This window comes from Papaver somniferum, chromosome 5, assembly GCF_003573695.1.
Source record: "Papaver somniferum cultivar HN1 chromosome 5, ASM357369v1, whole genome shotgun sequence".
In the NCBI taxonomy this organism is placed as follows: domain Eukaryota; kingdom Viridiplantae; phylum Streptophyta; class Magnoliopsida; order Ranunculales; family Papaveraceae; genus Papaver; species Papaver somniferum.
This window is the reverse complement of record NC_039362.1, coordinates 2,829,381-2,846,557: the sequence shown is the minus strand read 5'-3', so window position 1 is coordinate 2,846,557 and position 17,177 is coordinate 2,829,381. Positions and strand designations below refer to the sequence as shown.

The 17,177-nt window shown below is 35.4% G+C and overlaps 1 protein-coding gene and 1 long non-coding RNA gene across 8 annotated transcripts; one reads left to right on the top strand and one right to left on the bottom strand.

Annotated features, from left to right (window-relative positions):
- Positions 1-4,512: 4,512 nt before the first annotated feature.
- Positions 4,513-5,465, top strand: LOC113277217. Its single transcript, XR_003324789.1, has 3 exons — positions 4,513-4,603; positions 5,131-5,226; positions 5,352-5,465. It is a non-coding gene; the product is annotated as an uncharacterized LOC113277217 (long non-coding RNA).
- Positions 5,466-9,881: 4,416 nt separating this feature from the next.
- On the bottom strand, positions 9,882-13,593 carry LOC113280885 (LRR receptor-like serine/threonine-protein kinase FEI 1). Of its 7 annotated transcripts, none has more exons than XR_003325835.1 (7): positions 13,258-13,593; positions 12,993-13,039; positions 11,745-12,770; positions 11,495-11,634; positions 11,113-11,393; positions 10,744-10,998; positions 9,882-10,283 (listed from the first exon to the last, which is right to left on the bottom strand). XR_003325835.1 is itself a non-coding variant. In XM_026529474.1 (7 exons), exons 2-5 carry the CDS (start codon positions 12,643-12,645, stop codon positions 11,224-11,226), a joined length of 618 nt encoding a protein of 205 aa, XP_026385259.1. In that variant the 5' UTR covers positions 12,646-12,770; positions 12,993-13,593; the 3' UTR covers positions 9,882-10,283; positions 10,744-10,998; positions 11,113-11,223. The 7 variants fall into 7 exon arrangements, 4 of the variants coding, with proteins under 4 accessions (XP_026385259.1, XP_026385260.1, XP_026385258.1 ...); XM_026529474.1 differs by having other exon boundaries at positions 11,777-12,075; positions 12,637-12,770; positions 12,993-13,593; XM_026529475.1 differs by lacking the exon at positions 12,993-13,039 and having other exon boundaries at positions 11,777-12,075; positions 12,637-12,770.
- Between the last annotated feature and the right edge of the window lie 3,584 nt (positions 13,594-17,177).

The following is a 17,177-nucleotide window of genomic DNA, read 5'->3' as shown; positions in this document are numbered from 1 at the left end:
TGATTTGTAAACGGTTAATGATTTGATTATGCTAAACCATTCACTAATACTGATTAGTAAGCTTAATCAATTTAATTAGCACTAATCAAATTAAGGATAGATTAGATATTACAAAAATGGATAGATAAGAGGTTCTATTATTGCTATTTCATGACCCCATTAAGCCTCCAAAAACCAAGACTTTTAAACCCCAATAATAAAATTCATTTCAAGCTATTTCTTTTATTTGCTCCAATCGTAAATAAAATCAAGATACACCATCTTAGGCTAACCACTCGCAATACTCATCCTTCCCACGGTTTTTATCTTTAAAAGTCAAGATTTTTAAATGGGACCCATACTAGGTCCCATACTGTCCATTCCAACCGCCGCATATGATGCTGGCTCCACACTGATTCACCTGTATCATCAGATTCGAGAGTGGGCCACACTAGCACACTATCTCTTTGGCAATTTTTGTCTTTACCTCGTGGAAAACGTGGTACTTAATGATTTGATGCAAGACTTCAGAATATCAAAAAAAAAAAAAGAAAAAAAAAAAAAAAACTTTAGAGTGCCAAGAGTATGGGTTGTATTTTTGATTTTTCATGCAGGACTAGGAACGTTCTGTGAGTATTGTTCCAAGCTCAGCGACTAGTATTGATTTTGTTGCCCATTTTTTTACGAGAAAATTATTCTTTGGTTCTTTTTCTAGGTGGTTCAATGTTTTTTTAGTCTTTTCAGAAATTACGTTTTTCATTTAATCCATAATTATTTAAAAATATTAAGTATACCAAAATATCTTTATATATTATCTTCTCATTAATTTATGACGGTAACAGTTATCACTACTTCATGAGAAAATCAAGTTCATTTTGTAAAATGAACTTTTATAGCACTTCGTTTTTAGATTGAACTCATATTGTAGTTCATTTTGTAGAATGAACCTTGTTCATTTTCTAGCTATTCATTTTGTAAATGAACTCGTATATCAAAAAAAAAAAAAATCTCTAGAATGAATTCATATATGAAAATGGAGTTCATTCCAGAAATGAACTCCTAATAAAACCTATATAAATCAGAGTATGGAATGAACTCCTAATAAAACTTATATAAATCGGAGTTCATTCCAGAAATGAACTTCATATAAAAATCTAAAAAAAAACAGACTTCATTCCAGAAATGAATTCCATATAAAAACCTAAAAAACAAACTTCATTCCAGAAATGAACTCCATATAAAAACCTAAAAAAAAGACTTCATTCCAGAAATGAACTCCATATAAAAACCTAAAAAAACAGACTTCATTCCAGAAATGATCTCCATATAAAAACCTAAGAAAACAGACTTCATTTCAGAAATGATCTCCATATAAAAAAACCTAAAAAAAAACATATTTCATTCCAGAAAAAAACTCCATATAAAAACCTAAAAAAACATACTTCATTTCAGGAATGAACTCTATATAAAAAGAATTGACATTTTTGGTTTCTCGACCCTGACCATTTTCAATTTTTTTTATGTCAATTGATCTCCTGGATGTTACAAAAAAGTTATCATATAAGGTTCACAATCATGTAAACTAAATGAAACTTGTATCAAAAAATAAACAAAATAACCATAAGGGGGTTACCTTAAGTGTAAACTAAATGCTGGGATACTCAGCACATAATTAGTTTAATACTACAGGGATTAAAATCAAATTCACAACCATGTGGGGTTAATTAAAGTAAATAGTGGTAGCCGTTTACGATAGCTATAAAAAGAAGAAAGCTTTCGTTTTAATTGAATACGGTACTTAATTTTTTCGAAGTGATCAGAAGAACGTCGTTTTCTTTAGATCTTGATTCTTCCCCTTCTTCTTCTAAACTAATTCGTTATAACGAATACGAATCAAGAAAACAAAAAAGATTCAAATTTACTTCAGTTCGTGTCATCGTATTGTTAATTCGTCTCATCGACCAGACCAGGCTTCAAATCTTCTTCACTCTCTGTAAACATGCTGATTCAACACCATCGTCATCTTCACCATGTCTGTTTAGTCCGGGCTTCAGAGAGGAAAAAAAACAGTCATATTCACAATCGTCATCTTCACCTTCTACATCATCGTCATCTTCACCTTCAGCAAAAACAGAAAGAAAAAAAAAAGCAAAAACAAGAAAACCCAGATCTGAAAACTAGGAGAGAGAAAAGAAATCTAAAAATAATTTCCTTTTTACTAATAAATCATATATATATATATATATAGATTTGAAAAGTTATTTACATCATCCATGATGTCACCCCTTGTGGCTATTGTACACTCTAGAACCAACTATAATATATTTTTTAAAAAAAAAACTAAACATATAATTGACTAAATCAACTAGACTAAACTCATTCTAATATATTATTTCTACGACTAAGAGCATCTCCAATAGAGTTTGGGTCTCTAAAAAAAATTGGTGCCACATAGGATTTTAGATACTCTAACATAAAAAACTCTCTCAAATGGTAGTTGGATAGTAAAAAATTAGCATGAGTTGGCACTTTGAGTTTGGATGAGAATATCTAAATTTAGATACTCCAATCCATACCCACGTCATACATTTTTCTGTTTAAAATTATTTTGGCCCACATTTTAGATTAACTAATCTATAACTAAATGACACTTATATTAAAATAAATACACATACACCTACCACTGGAGATGCTTAATAAAATAAGATTCTATTCATATATAATGTTTATTAAAAAACTAATTTTTAGGTTTCCATATAGGATACATATTAAGACACCATTGTTGTTAATTCCATGTCTCCATCGGACCCATCCAATAGCTTTCCAGGGTTTATTCCCAGCATTGTGGCAGCTTGACAATAGGGGATTACGAAAGTTAACTTATTGACCAAAGGTTTATTCTTCTAGAAAGCATGATTGTGTCAGGTTCCTTAAATTGATAAGTTTTTATAGGTCCTGTTAACGTACGCATGCGGAAGAATCTAAGAAAGCATTAAATGAGCAAGAAGTTAAGGAAGCATCAAATGAGCATACAAGCCAGCATAGACGTATTGATACAATGGACAGCATAAGTACGAAACCTAGACTTATTTAGTTTTGGACCAAAAAAATAGGCGACTTTGCTGTGTGACCAGTACCATGGTTTTTAAACTCCTACAATTCACGAGTCGAATCGTTTCACCAACAAACAGCATCTCGTGGTATTTCAGTTTTTCTTTTTTGCAAAAATAATGCTGGTAGGATTCGAACCTGCAATCTTGGGTTCAAGGGAACAATTCCCCAGCCACTAAGCTGTGTCTCATTTTTTAATTAGTTATGCATTTATAAATCTCTTCATCTCGTTATTTTTTATAGACAAATATATATACACGATTCACGATTTAACATATGATTATGTTCTTAAGTTTTCAAAAACTATTCACCGTTCGATTTACGGTTTGAAAACCTTGACCAGTACATTAATAGCTGATTAACAGCTGGTCCTATATGTCTGTTATAGTGACATAGTGACATGTATTTATATTTTTCCTAATAGCGGAAAGAGCGATGGAACCTGTATATAGTAGACCTTTGGCAAGTAAGAAAGATGGAAGAAATTGAAAAATGAAATTTGCTGGATCCGCGTGCTGATAAAATGCCATATCCGGCAGTTCCATGCCAAATGGTATGGAGATGATATTAAAAGCAGTTAGTGTAAGTTTTTTAATTTATACATACATAATTTAGGATCTTGAACAACATGATAATCACTAGCATGCATGGTGATATTAGAGATGTACCTTTACCATTGATATTGATTGAAAGTAATCCTCCAAGAACACCCGTATCACAGAATACAGTGAGAACACCTTTAAAGCAGAATACCTTAAGAAACTCTTAGTTTCTCCTTCTTGACCCTTTTGTGTAATGGAATGATCAAATTACATGAATTTAATTTTGATGGTAATAGAGTTCCTTTTATAGATAGAAGGAGGACCAAGGTTCATAGTATTTAGAATTCTCATTTAATCTCGACCATCCATCAAGGAAGAGAGAATATGAAAGGACCCAAATATTTGTAACCAAACATGTTTAGCCACATTACAAGATTAGCCCAAAGTTATCACATGGGCCAATGAGATAATTTCACCTAATGGAAATTATCTTACGGTTAGAGGTGTTTTTCCCCTAAGCCTGTAATAAACTAATTGTGTGATTGGTGAGTGCCAGAAATATCTACTGTATTGTCGTGTTAAAAGGACTCCGGTTTGCCAGGAGTCTCGGACCAAATTATAAATTTCCGGTAACATTTTCTTGACGCGCTAGTCACACAATACTCATCCTTATGCCCTCCCACTATTTTTATGAGCGAAGGTCAAGAAAATTGACTATTTCAGGGAAAGGGGCGCTGCCAGTCCAAATCATTAAAAAGGAGCAAATATGTGCGAGTTCGACTCGTTGCGACTCAGTGAGTTAATTTAATCCGTTTTTGGTTAACCTACCCTCCTGGTCGAGTTAGATTAACTACCCTGGGTTCTCTCTCTGTTCCTATTCTCTAAAGCTCTGTAAAAAAATGGCGATTGAGAGAATCAAATACCCATAAGCTAGAAAACTTGCAAAAACGATTGAGAGACTACATGTACAGGTTGGGTTTTTTTATATCCATGTGTATCCCGTATTGTCGTTGATGATGATGATATATAGCTTTCAATTTTGGTGGATTTATGCTTCTTTTTAGTGGCATCGGTTTCAGCTGACTTACTCAAATTTTAGTCACTACGCCGCATCTTAGTAGAAATTTTTGTTTGTGCATAAATTGGGAAAGTGGGTTTGATGATTTTCTCATAACTAGAAATTTGGTTTTTGTAAACCCTCCAGTTTGTGTTCAAACTTTGCATGCGAACTGTAGATGGATTTCTGAATTAGCCTGCTAACTATTCGTTAAAATGACAAAGCTTTGAATTTGAAACTCCAATGGTAGCCGAAAGTTTGACAAATACCTTATTCCATCAAAAATTATGGCATAAAACTCTTTGCTTTCTATTAAAAGTTAAATGATACAAGTCTTGATTTACTCTACTGTATTGTACTTGGTACCGAATTTGGTAGTAATCATAAAATTTTCTTATGAACATGGAAATGCCATTCTAACTCTCTTTTTTTTTTTTGTAGCTTGGAGTATTTTTACTATGTTGAATTCTAGCTTAGACTGTTGCAAAAATGAAGGAATGGGTGCTTTATTAGTTCTTGATTCACTTGTATTGACGTGTATGTGTTTGCCATGTTATTTTTTGTTAAATTTTCAGATTTATACAACTGCCTAGATTTGCCAATATTTTGTTAATACGATGTGCCATGCCCCTAAAACTAAATATGTTTCATTTTGGATGCAGAGACTTATCGAGCAATTCACTCAAGGGAACCATTCTATCTTCTATTGGTTATATCAGGCAATTTCATTTTCTGTAAGTTCACAAGTTGTAGAGTTTGCCAATAGTGGTGTGCACTAAAGTATGCTATGTACTTAACCGTGTAATGTATCTCAGAAACCTATCAACACTTTCAGGATGTTGGAATACTACACACTTTCAGGAAGAAGTCGTAAGTTATCTTATATCTTTACTAGAGCTGGCAAACAAGCTGAAACCCGCGGATTAACCCGTACCCGGCCCGTGAAAACCCGAACCCGGCTTGACTTGGTCCTAAACAAGCCGAGCGCGGGTTGGAGAAATAGCGGCTTGTGAGAAAACGGGTTTACCCGTCCCGGCCCGTAAACCCGCGGGTTAAACCCGTCAACCCGTCTTGTCCTATTAATTTCTACCGTACGATTATTACATTTAATCATATTCGTTCATTTATGGTATAAATCTCAAAAAAAAACCTAAAAGATTTCATTTTGTTTCATTCCTTCTCCACTCTGTCTCTGCGCCTTCTTAGAACCACCTCCATCTTCGTTTTTCTTTCTTCTCTGCGTATGTTCTTCTTTGCATGTGTAAATTAAAGCTTAACAATAATGGATTTAATCTCAAGTAACTGATGTGAGGATTTGCTTCTTCACTTTTCTTTTTCTTTCTGTTTCTGGGTGGAGTTTTAGTCGGCTAAGGGTTCTGAGTTGGATATTGGAAGTGCAAGTGAGTGATTAAGGGTGGATTTTAAAAGTAGAACATGAAGAAGAACATTATCATACTAATAGTTAAGGTTTATTTCAATGAAGTACTGGAATTGAAAAATCCAGAAGAAATTAGGGTTTCAATTGAATTTGGGGTTTTATGAAATTGAGAAGAGAATTGAGTTAATGATAGAAGAAGAATACTAGGGTTTTGATTCAATTTAAGTTATTGGGTTAAGATGTATTGAATTCCTAAAATAATTTTTGTTCTTTTTTGTTCATTCAATCAAAAATACAGAGAGGTAAAGCCTTTTTTTCTCCCCTTGTATATCTAATGTTTGGAACATCATTTTCTTATAGATGTTGGTTTTGTTTGTATACTCTTGGGATTATAGTTACTAAAATCGAACCTCTGTTCTTTCTCTCCAAATCTTATGTTGTTGTTGTTGTTATCTTCCATTGGGTGTTGTTGGTGGGAGCTGCTAAGAGAGTAGGAGAAGGAATAATGGGCTTTGGTATCATTGATTGCTGCTTCCTGAAGTGTAGCTGATGTTGCTGTTGATGTAGTTAACTGAAATGAGTTTTCGTCTGATTTTAGTTTGAATAGCAGCATGGGAATTTGAGGAAGATGAAATTGGAAACTGAGCAGTGATGATGGGGAGTTTGAAAACGGAATTGTGGGATTATAAGAATCAAAAATCAGTTTTGAGTTGTGTTTACGATTTTTATCCTTGTAAATTGCGAGTTGGTGTTTACGATTCTTATCCTTGCAAATTGTAATTTGTCACAAATTAGCTTAATTAAGTTTTAATTAAACAAGCCGGGCTAACCCGTGAACCCGCAAGCTTTACCCGTTACGGGCGCGGGTTGAAGAAATGACCACCCGTGAAGAATATCAACCCGCAGGTTTTGGCCCGTGTAAACCCGTACCCGTGTAACCCGTAACAAGCCAGCCCCGGCCCGCCCGTTTGCCAGCTCTAATCTTTACCAACAAATATAACTATGACATTGTATCATGTCATTTCAAATTCGAGATATGATGTTAAAATGGGTCGGACTTGTGTTGCAATTTTGACTCTGATTACTGGTAAATTACATGTGAGAACCTAAAAGTAGAGCTATGAGCTATGATAAGCACCATCTCTAAATATGTGGCTCATGGTATTTGAAGAAAAAAATAGACCGTTCCAGTTTCCTAAGTCCCCACCATATATATTTACTACGTTTCCAAAAACACCATCGCTTGCATCTCTCCTTTAAGCAAACATATGGTTAATAACAAAAGCTGGAGTTTTGTTTGATCAATTTTATTTTATGTTTTCATGTTCTATGGTGTAGATATCTTGAGCAAATTGGACCATACAGACTTGTTTTTTCTATACGAATTATTTTTCATTCAGGTGGTAGCATTTAAAATTGATAATTAAGTTTCTTTCTTTGGCAGATCCTGCACGCACTCCTCCAGAAATTTACAGATTCGATGGCCAAATAAATTAAATACCAAGCTGACAATGGAGCACGAGCACAAGCCGCACAGATATTTGATTCATGGGCCACAGAATTAAGTCCTGTAGATTTTGAAGAATTCAGTCTGCCTTATCTAAAACAGATAGTCGATTCAGTGAAAGAGACCCGTCCACATCTACCACTAATTCTCTACGCAAGCGGGTGAAGTATACCCTTACAGTGCACATTAGGTAGAATGAACGAAGGCATTAGCATGGAAAAACCAATAGCAAGGTTAATTTCTTTCCGATATGTCTTTTTCTTTGATAGTTACCCATTTTGTCATTTATCTGCATGCAGGTAGAGCTTTCAATAAGTTAGAATAGGGAAGCCATTCGATAAGCGCTGGTGATTCTATTGGGTCATGGCTTCATGGTTTACTTTACTTGGACCGTTGGACGACACTAGTCTCACTCCTAATATCCATAGGTAAATACTGATACGGATACATTGCTGGGTCCTCATCAAGTGCACTCTTACTTCAAAGGAGATGATGCTGAGCTTTCAATTCTTGGAAGAGCTGGGGCATGTGCTGATTTCTACCCTTGTATGTACCAAAACTTACTTGTTTTATCTATTTATTTTTTGTTTTACTTTGAAAGGCTTAGATGGCTTTCTTTTCTCTGCTATTAACTTTATATATTTAGGTTGACTTGATGTCCATTGCACAAGAATGGTTGTTTCTATTACTCATTAAGGTTTTTCGTTCTGTGAAAACTAACCAGAAACTTGATGATTTCGTTGTACAGTGAATTCTACAACTGCCACCGAATCGACAATGAAAACCAATCAGCTGAAAGAATAGGATTCCCGGACAAAGTTTCCAGTGACAACGCATTAAGAAAAAAATAAAGTGAAACAACACGGGTACCATTCATGTGTTGCTGATTTGTGGTCTATTTGAAAACTCAGTCATAATATAAGTTCTAACATTTTTCTTAAAAAACCCTGCAGATTGTTATACGGAGCCTTCGTAATCGATGTGTACACATACCTTTGTTGGAGGTGGATGACAAAAAAAAAGAGGTACTGCTCTTAACATTTAGCTTCGAAAAGCCTAGTACATATAATTGTCTAGTCTTTGCCAGAACATGAATTTATAGTTTAGTATGAAACCAGGAATGCAAAAGAAAGACATGAGACTCTAGATATTGCTACAAACAATTTCATTGTTCGAATAAGCTTGGTTCAGGAGGTTCTGGACCAGCTTACAAGGTAGATTCTTGTTCTTGGACTGCTTTAACATTATAAGCTGGCAGTGACTTTACCTGCTTATTTCCAGGGAGCGTTAGCAGACGGGCAAGAAATAAAAGTATAAAGTCTCTCGATATACAGGGTCTATAAGAGTTTATGAGTGAAGTTATAGTGAGCTTAAAAACTCCAGCACTGAATCTCGTTAGGCTGTTGTGTGGAAGGGGATGAAAATATGCTGATATACGAGTACATGCCTAATAAAATCTTGGATGCTTCTCTTTTCAGTATGAGATTTTCTGACAATTTTAGTCACTCTGGAAAAGTTAGACCAAATACCTGACATCATGTTAAAACATCTTCCAACGAAATAGTAACTTTTTTTTTGTACGAACATCCGACTCAGGTGCCCATTTTAATTTATACCACCTATTGCACCAGCTACTCATTTTATTCAATAAGACACGTGAGCAGCATACCTAATTTTTTTTATAGGGTCGTTTTTGTTGTGTACCCAATTTATTTTATATGGTCGCTTCCGTCATGTACCCAATTTATTTTATACCAAATGGAAGGCAATGTATGTGTTTTAAGTAACATTTTAAGGTTGCGTGGTACCATAAAAATTCTTATAATATAAGCTGAATCTGCTGATTTGTGGCACACAAATTAAAATAGGTACTGATTTGGGTGGTATTATATATAATCAGTCAGGATTTGAGGTACTGTTTTATTTCAAACACAGATTGTACAAGGATGAATACAGATAAAAAAATGTTGTTAATAGTTTTGTATTTCAATTGCATTGCCGACTTTTACACGAAAATGTAGGAATGTCAAACTACCCCCAAACATCTACAGTAAGTAGGCCTACCTGAATTTAGGTGTAACCGTGTAAATGGTTGGAACGGTGGTGGTACTAGTTGAATGATGGGCCGCATGGTGGTACTAGTTGAATGATGATAAGTCCGATACTGACTGGAAAACTGTATAAATAACTCGGGTAGTTTGACAGATGTACTGCATAAATAACGTTGTCAAATCTAAGTTCTATTCACTTGATGCTTTTAGACTTACAGTCCATGCAGACCAACATGAATACCATCATACACAAACATACTGACTTTATTAATTTTTGATGCAAAGAAGTTTTAAGAGCATACTAAAAAATTAGAAATGTCATCTGGAGGTCTATCTGACCAATCTAAAGACACATGACATTTCCTACTTAACTTAGCCGCGCAATCATCTGGCTTATTTCAGTTTCTATTAAAGAACATATAGTTTCATGAATTGAAAGACTTAAAGTTTCACTGCAGTATCGACAAGGACATCTGAGTAAGGCTATGAGATGGTGTTGACATTTCCAGCATAAAAGTCAATTATTCCTTTCAAGCATGTCTCTATCAATACATCCTTTATCTCTAGCTTCCAGCACCAATTTACTGCATCACTTATATCTATGCATTCTGCATTTAATGCGTCTCCAAAAAAATTGTTGTGCACCTCCTAAAGACACCTGCAAAATCTCTAATTTTTAGTCTGATGCATGCTTGTTCATTGGCTTTAGTAAAAGAAACATTATCCACTCGAACTGTATTTTTGAAATTCATTTCAGAGAGTGGTTGTTCTTAATATGTCCTGGATTTCTAGTGAATGACTACATAAATAATGCTGGTAATGTTACAGTATACCCGCATAAATAATGCTGGTAAAGTAACAGTGTACCCGCATGAATGGTGCAGGTAAAAAATTGATTACATGCAATTTTAATTCATATGACATCTTACAGATGTGTAGTAGCATATTCTTGACTAGGTAGTAGAAAGGAAAGAGATTAGCAATATCGGATTTCACATTAGATGGTTGTTGTAACCTTTTTCTGTTGATTTTGGAGGAGTCGCAATCTATCCAAAATTCTGAGCTTTCCAATGCTTGGGGATTTAAAACCTCAAAGATGAAATAAACAGATAACTCACCTGGTGCCAAGTAACTGAAAGTGCCTGCAACTACAGTGGTTACATGGGTGTCCTCATCTGCCAAACGCTGACAAGACCAAAATCAGAGATATGTGGCTCCAGTTTTGATCAACGAGGGTATTGGTTGTTAATGTTGCGGTGAAAAATCCCTGGACAACAATCATGGCGTAAGTATGCCAGTCCTCGAGCAGAATCAAGAGTCATCCTTAACCGAGTATTCCACTTCAAGGGTTGTTTAATTCCCTTGAAAGGTTTCTGAAACGGAAAAAAAGAAAGAAATAAAGTAGGAAAAATATATCAATGACCAGACCAAGCTAGAGTTTAGCTTTTAAAAAGAGGGGTGAGTTATTTCAAGGTAGATAAGCGTACCATGCAGGAAATGATCTAATTTTCCCAATATTAGATAATCATATATCACAAGCAAGGAAACTGGCAATAACCTCGCAAATTGACAAGGTTTACATGTTTAATGCTAGACAATTATCGATTCCCTTTAACAACAAATCTAGTACGATCATTCATCATCATCGTGTATACGGTACCAAATCCTCCAGATCCAAGCACATCCTCAACATCAAGTGACTCGAGCTTTTCTACTATATCACTCGAAGAATATGGAAGATCGCCATGGAATAGGACCACTTTAGTTCCTTTAACAAACAAAATAACAAAGAAGATTTGGGTGAATAAAGAGAATGATAATTAGGTTTTGGAAAGGCACGTCAAAGATTTTAACAAATTTGATACTTACGTTCATCCATTGTTGTTTGTTTCTTGACTTCATTTATCTTTTTGCTGCTCTTTCTTTCTTTGCCAATAAGCGAATCCAAAAGAAACAAAACACTGTAACAGTGGCTAGACCCATTGCTGATATTGCTCCAATACGGATCCCTTTAAGATAAAGAGAGGACAGTTTAGTAAGGGATGCAATAAAAACATAAATACAAATAATATTAACTGGGTGTTCATTTATATGAGATACAAAACAAAACTCATCTCACTTGAGATGCTGAGTAATTATACGATCTGCAACCTGCATGGTGCTTCTTCACTTTCAGCATGAGGACTGTGTAGTAACATTGCAGGAAACACCAGTGAACCTTGATAGGGTTTCATAATCTGAGGATCACAGAGATCTAAGTTCCCAATAAAACTGCAGCCTACATGGTAACCATATCTATAAAGAACAGGTCCAGCACTCCATAATCTTTGACCTCGCACCGTGTATGAAAATAATCCTCGGTTTTCAACAGTGATAAATATCAGTGAACTTATCACGTTTACTGCCATCCCAGCAACATAGTGAACCATTCTGTTGTACAACTTTGGCATCTAGTTAATGTAAGAAGCCCACGACAATATACATAAAAAAAATTGAAAATGAGAGATATAAAGAGATGGGTAAAGAGCACATGTACAATGTACTGTTGTAGTTGTGTTGCTTCTAAACCTTGTCCTCCAGTAGAGTTGCTTTACTAAGAATTGGTAGGTTTAAATATTTCCTAATCCGCGACGACGCATTCATTTAAATATGTATTATATTTCAGACGGTCTATAAAATTAACAGGGTACCATAATGAAAAGATTGTATAAAATAAATTGGGTACGCGGATCAATTGCTGTATAAAACAATGCAAGTTCTACGAGATCTAAGCTGAATAGTAACCACTATATAAGCAGTCACGTTTAGAATTTGTGACCTGCAAGTTCTGATATCTTACTCACAGGTTACATGACTGCATTCCAGGTTAAGGTAAGCAATGCCTTCTTCTACTTTGCTTTAAGTTATCTATGACTGAACTCGATCATAGCTAATAAACAAAATGTATAAAGAACCTATTATATCTGCATATATTGTGAATTTACTAGTTTCCAATGGGAGGAAATGATTACCTCGGACATATTGTCATCAACCTAGACACCAGAATGCGATCGGGATGGAAGCGAGTAAGGTGTTCCTTCAGTTATATTCTTCTCCCTCTCATTGTTAGCTTCAATAAGATCCCTTACTAGTAGAACCTTTGCATCTGGTTAATATCATATACACTCAAAATCTTAGTAAAATAAAACATCAAAAAAAATTGTCATTTATACATACATTAGCTCCTGCTTGAATCAACATATGTACACAATCAACGTTCTATGCAATGCATCCTTATTTAATGGAGTCTACACTAATCAAAACAAAATCAAACCACACCCCAAAATAGAACCTTTCACAATATCATTATCAAACACAATATCCTTACTTGTTTATATCTGGATGAACTAATTTACCTAACATCACGGAGAGAACCTATAACAAAAGCCCATCAATAAAAGATCAGGAACAAAAACTGTTCTCATAGATAATTTCACAAACACTGAGACTACAATGCTGCACGGTAACTAAGATTTGATTAAGTTAGCTGAAATTAAAGTCACTAAAACAAGAAGAGATTCATAAAAATTAAAAGCTATGTAAAATTATGATGAAGAACAGCAGGGATATAAATGGATATGGAAAAACCCAACCTGTATTGGTAGTCTATCAATCATTTAAAAAAGATTCTAGCAAATGGGTCTTTAAATTTCTCAACTTCTTTAGGTAAAAATGAAGGAACCCAATTTTTATCTTTAGGTAGTATATCTCTTCTTTATCTCCCACTAGATAAAGAACTGGTTGCAGTTATCTAATCTTCGTTGCATATCAACCCAACTCCAATTTTGAACTCATGTTCGGTTGGAGATATTTATAGCGGTATGAAGAACAATAACGGTAGTAGTTAATCATCAATTGGACAATTGGATTAAGTTAAAACCATCTTGCATCTTCCAGAACATTTTGCAGAATTGCTGTAGAGAAGAAGAGGCAGGAGTGAAGAAACTGAGACTTTTATAGAAGAGAGTTTTCTTTATAACCCGATTCACCACTAACCTAACCAGAGCTAACCTAACCAGGGTAGTTAACCTAACTAACCAGGGAGGGCAGTTTAGTCTAAAACGGATAGAGTTAACTCAACGAGTCACAGCGAGTCCGACTCGCACAAATCTGCCTCTTATTTATGTTCCAAACCTTCCATGCCCCTTTCCAAGAAACAGTGAATTTCTTAAGCCTTTTCTCTATTTTTATCTTTTAAAGTCAAGATTTAAGTGGTAGAGAAGGAGAGATATATAAAATTACTCGGAGACGGTTTGATCATCGGTCGATGGAAACTCCATCGTGTATGTCTATATGTCAGAAAGTTGGCACTTTGACATACCCATAGTGGATGCATATATGGCAAATCTATTAATTTGCCATATCCAAAAGAACATGCCTTAAGCTAAAGAATTTATTGAACTCGGGTGCTGATAAAATGCTACATCCGGCACAGGGACCGACTTAGGAATTAGTGTAGGGTAGGGCTAAACTTATGAAAAATAAAACTTTTTTGCTTCAAGTAATATCAAGTAGTACATTTTTCTCTTGACGCAAATATATCATAATAGCTTTTCCAACGACAACGAAACGTAAACACCCCCAGTGATAAAACAAATAAGTAAGATGTGACTCATAAAATATGATCTTACAGAAATACTCAGTAGGTTATGGTATTGCATCATGACAACATTCCATCCAGACAAGGTCCAAGAGGCAAAGCATAGACGAAAGGCAGTCGAGGATGAAGAAGAACTTATAAGTTACACAAAGAAATACTCTCACGATTTACATATATGGAAATGTATTTAGAAATAGATGAATATCAAGTAGCAAAGGTTTATTTCAGTAGTTCCATTCACAGAATCGCATTAGCAGAGGCATATTTCACAGCCGATCAAAATAAAATAAAAAAATCATATTAGTAGTAATGCTGATTTACAATGCGATGTGGTGTCCTCCCAAGCAGATGAAAAGTTATTTAGACCCGATAATCCAAACAAATAGTTGTGGTGTGTGTCGTGGAAGAAGTTAATTTTGCTAGGAGATGTAGATGATTAACAGTATACACGCATCAATTTTGAATATTGTCTAACTCGATTCAATGCTGGGCTAACACCCAAAGGTCCAAAACTAAGGTAACTACGTATAGTTCAAAAATTGAAACCTGTTTTGGGGAATGCCTAATGGTGTCAAAATAGGGCCACCGGGTAAAAAAACCCATCACCCTTTATCCATTTATTTTTGATAATAGCATAAATACCCTTACATAATTAGTGTTAATATTATGATTAGATTTGATTAGTTAGGAATTTTAAGGATTGATTAAAAATTAAATTACTAGTGGTAAATTAATAGAGAAACCAGATTTATGTGAGAGAGTTGAGATTTTTGAGAGGAAGAAGAAGAAGTGAAAAAAATTTGGGTTTTGAGATTTTAGTGATTAAAAGTGACAAAAATGTGTGATTCAAATCAGAGGTAGACTTATATACGAGGTTTAATGTCCTTTTTATAAGTTGAATATGTCTTAAAACGCATATCTACCTACCCGATGAATAGTTTGGTTGATAACTTGTAAGCCGAAACTCTGTTTTTTGAAAATATACCTAGATTCTGATGACAAGGAAGCGCTTGACTACCGGATTCTACTTATCAAGTTTCCTAGAAGTATGCTCTCTAGGTGTGACTTAAACAAATGCTTTAAGTTTTATGAGATAAAATTGTTCCTAGTGATAAAATCAAAAGCATGAATTACCTAATACTGTGGAGTCAATTTCTACATATGGGTACTTGACAAAGTCTCATCATCAATACCCATATATTCTACTTGTGTTTATATTTCTAGACAATTACGGGTCGAAGAAAATCTAAATTAACAATAGAATTATGAGTTAATTATTTAATTTCGAACTTAAACAATCAACAAATAATCCATAAATAATATTAACACGGTAGAAATTGAGCAATAACGAAATAATTACGAGAAAACAGGCTTTTTAAATCTCAACTTGAATTCATGTTTGGACGTCAAAAACCAAAAGCTCTGCCCTCACTCTCTATCCAAGGGATGGAATGGCAGAGGCCTTTGGTGTCCCCTCCAGTCAAGAAAATCGTCCCTAATCAATGCTTAGCTACTGGTGTTCATAATCAACTAAAGCAACACAGCAAGCTACAAACAGAACTAAAAAGCAATTCAAACCAAAACACAAAGTGTCCAGCTCGTGAAGTGATGTAGCGATGGTGATGGCCTGGATGCGAGAACTGTGGGTGTCACTTGCTGTTGATATGGCTGCCTTGTAGTCTGTTGTGGCGTGAAGGTACTGGCAATGGATCATGGAGGAGCTGGTGCAGGTGAACTGGTGGGTAAATGGACTGCAACTGTTGTTGTTGATGTTGTAGATGTATGAGCTGATGTTGGTATGATGATGGAGATATGCAGGGGCTATATGAGATACTATTGGTGGCGATGATACTGCTGTTGTAGGTGGTTAAGCAGGTGGTATGCAGATGACGGTGTGATATATGTAGGTGGGTATGCTAGTGGATATGCTGGTGACGTGAATGGAGCTGGTGGTGATGATTGGAGAGGAGCAGAGTTGGTTGTTGACGACAGTCGTGAGGGGTCTATGGGATGATCCCTTCTGCCAGTGGAGGGTCCTTTATAACTCTCAATTTATTCTTCCAAACCCCTGCAATTTTGTAACCTAAAACCGACCCAACAGTCCTTGTTCAATACAAGCTCTTTAAGCTTCAAATCTCCGCCATACACTACTCCAAACTGACGGTAAAGACAACACATGTTGGCTGTTTTCTCGGCTCAAAACCTATCCAAAAATTGAACTAGATTGGTAACCAAGTCTCCTTTTCCTGCTAGCTTCTAAATAAGAGTCCTATTCATTGCCAGAAACTCCTAAACACAACCATTGAACTCATGGCAAACACTGATGAAACCAAGCTGCATAAACTTTAAAAAACATCTGAGAACAAAGGCCATGGCTAGGATGTCTGCATCCTTGACACAACAATGACTAAAACTGGCAATAACTCCTCGTTGTTCTTCTCTGTCTTGTATTGAAACTTCTCACCAGAACCCATGGAAAACTTGGAGCAGTAAGCTAGTACAGCTGAACTTGAATCGTGAAGAAGTATTTCAGGCATTTTCTCAAGCACTAATTGTGCGTTCTGGTGATGATACAATCTTCAGCTCTCAATATCTCCTTCCCTGCAAACACGAGTTCATACCCACATTCATTCAATCATTCAAACCCACTTTCAATCTTTTCCATTTACTCGGGATCCAGTGGCAGCAACTCTGTTTTCTCGACATGAAACTGACTTTAAATCTCTACCAATTTGTACCCATTTCTTCCTAAACCTACACTGATTCTAGTTGCTCATCAATCAACCACCATCTATCTTCGAATTCCATTGCAAGAACTTGGTCTTTCCTAGTATCCTCGGTTTGAAAGTTCTGCCAGCAACCTCGACTTCCCAAGTCCCTATTCTTCTCAACTAGAACCTAACTAGCCTTTGA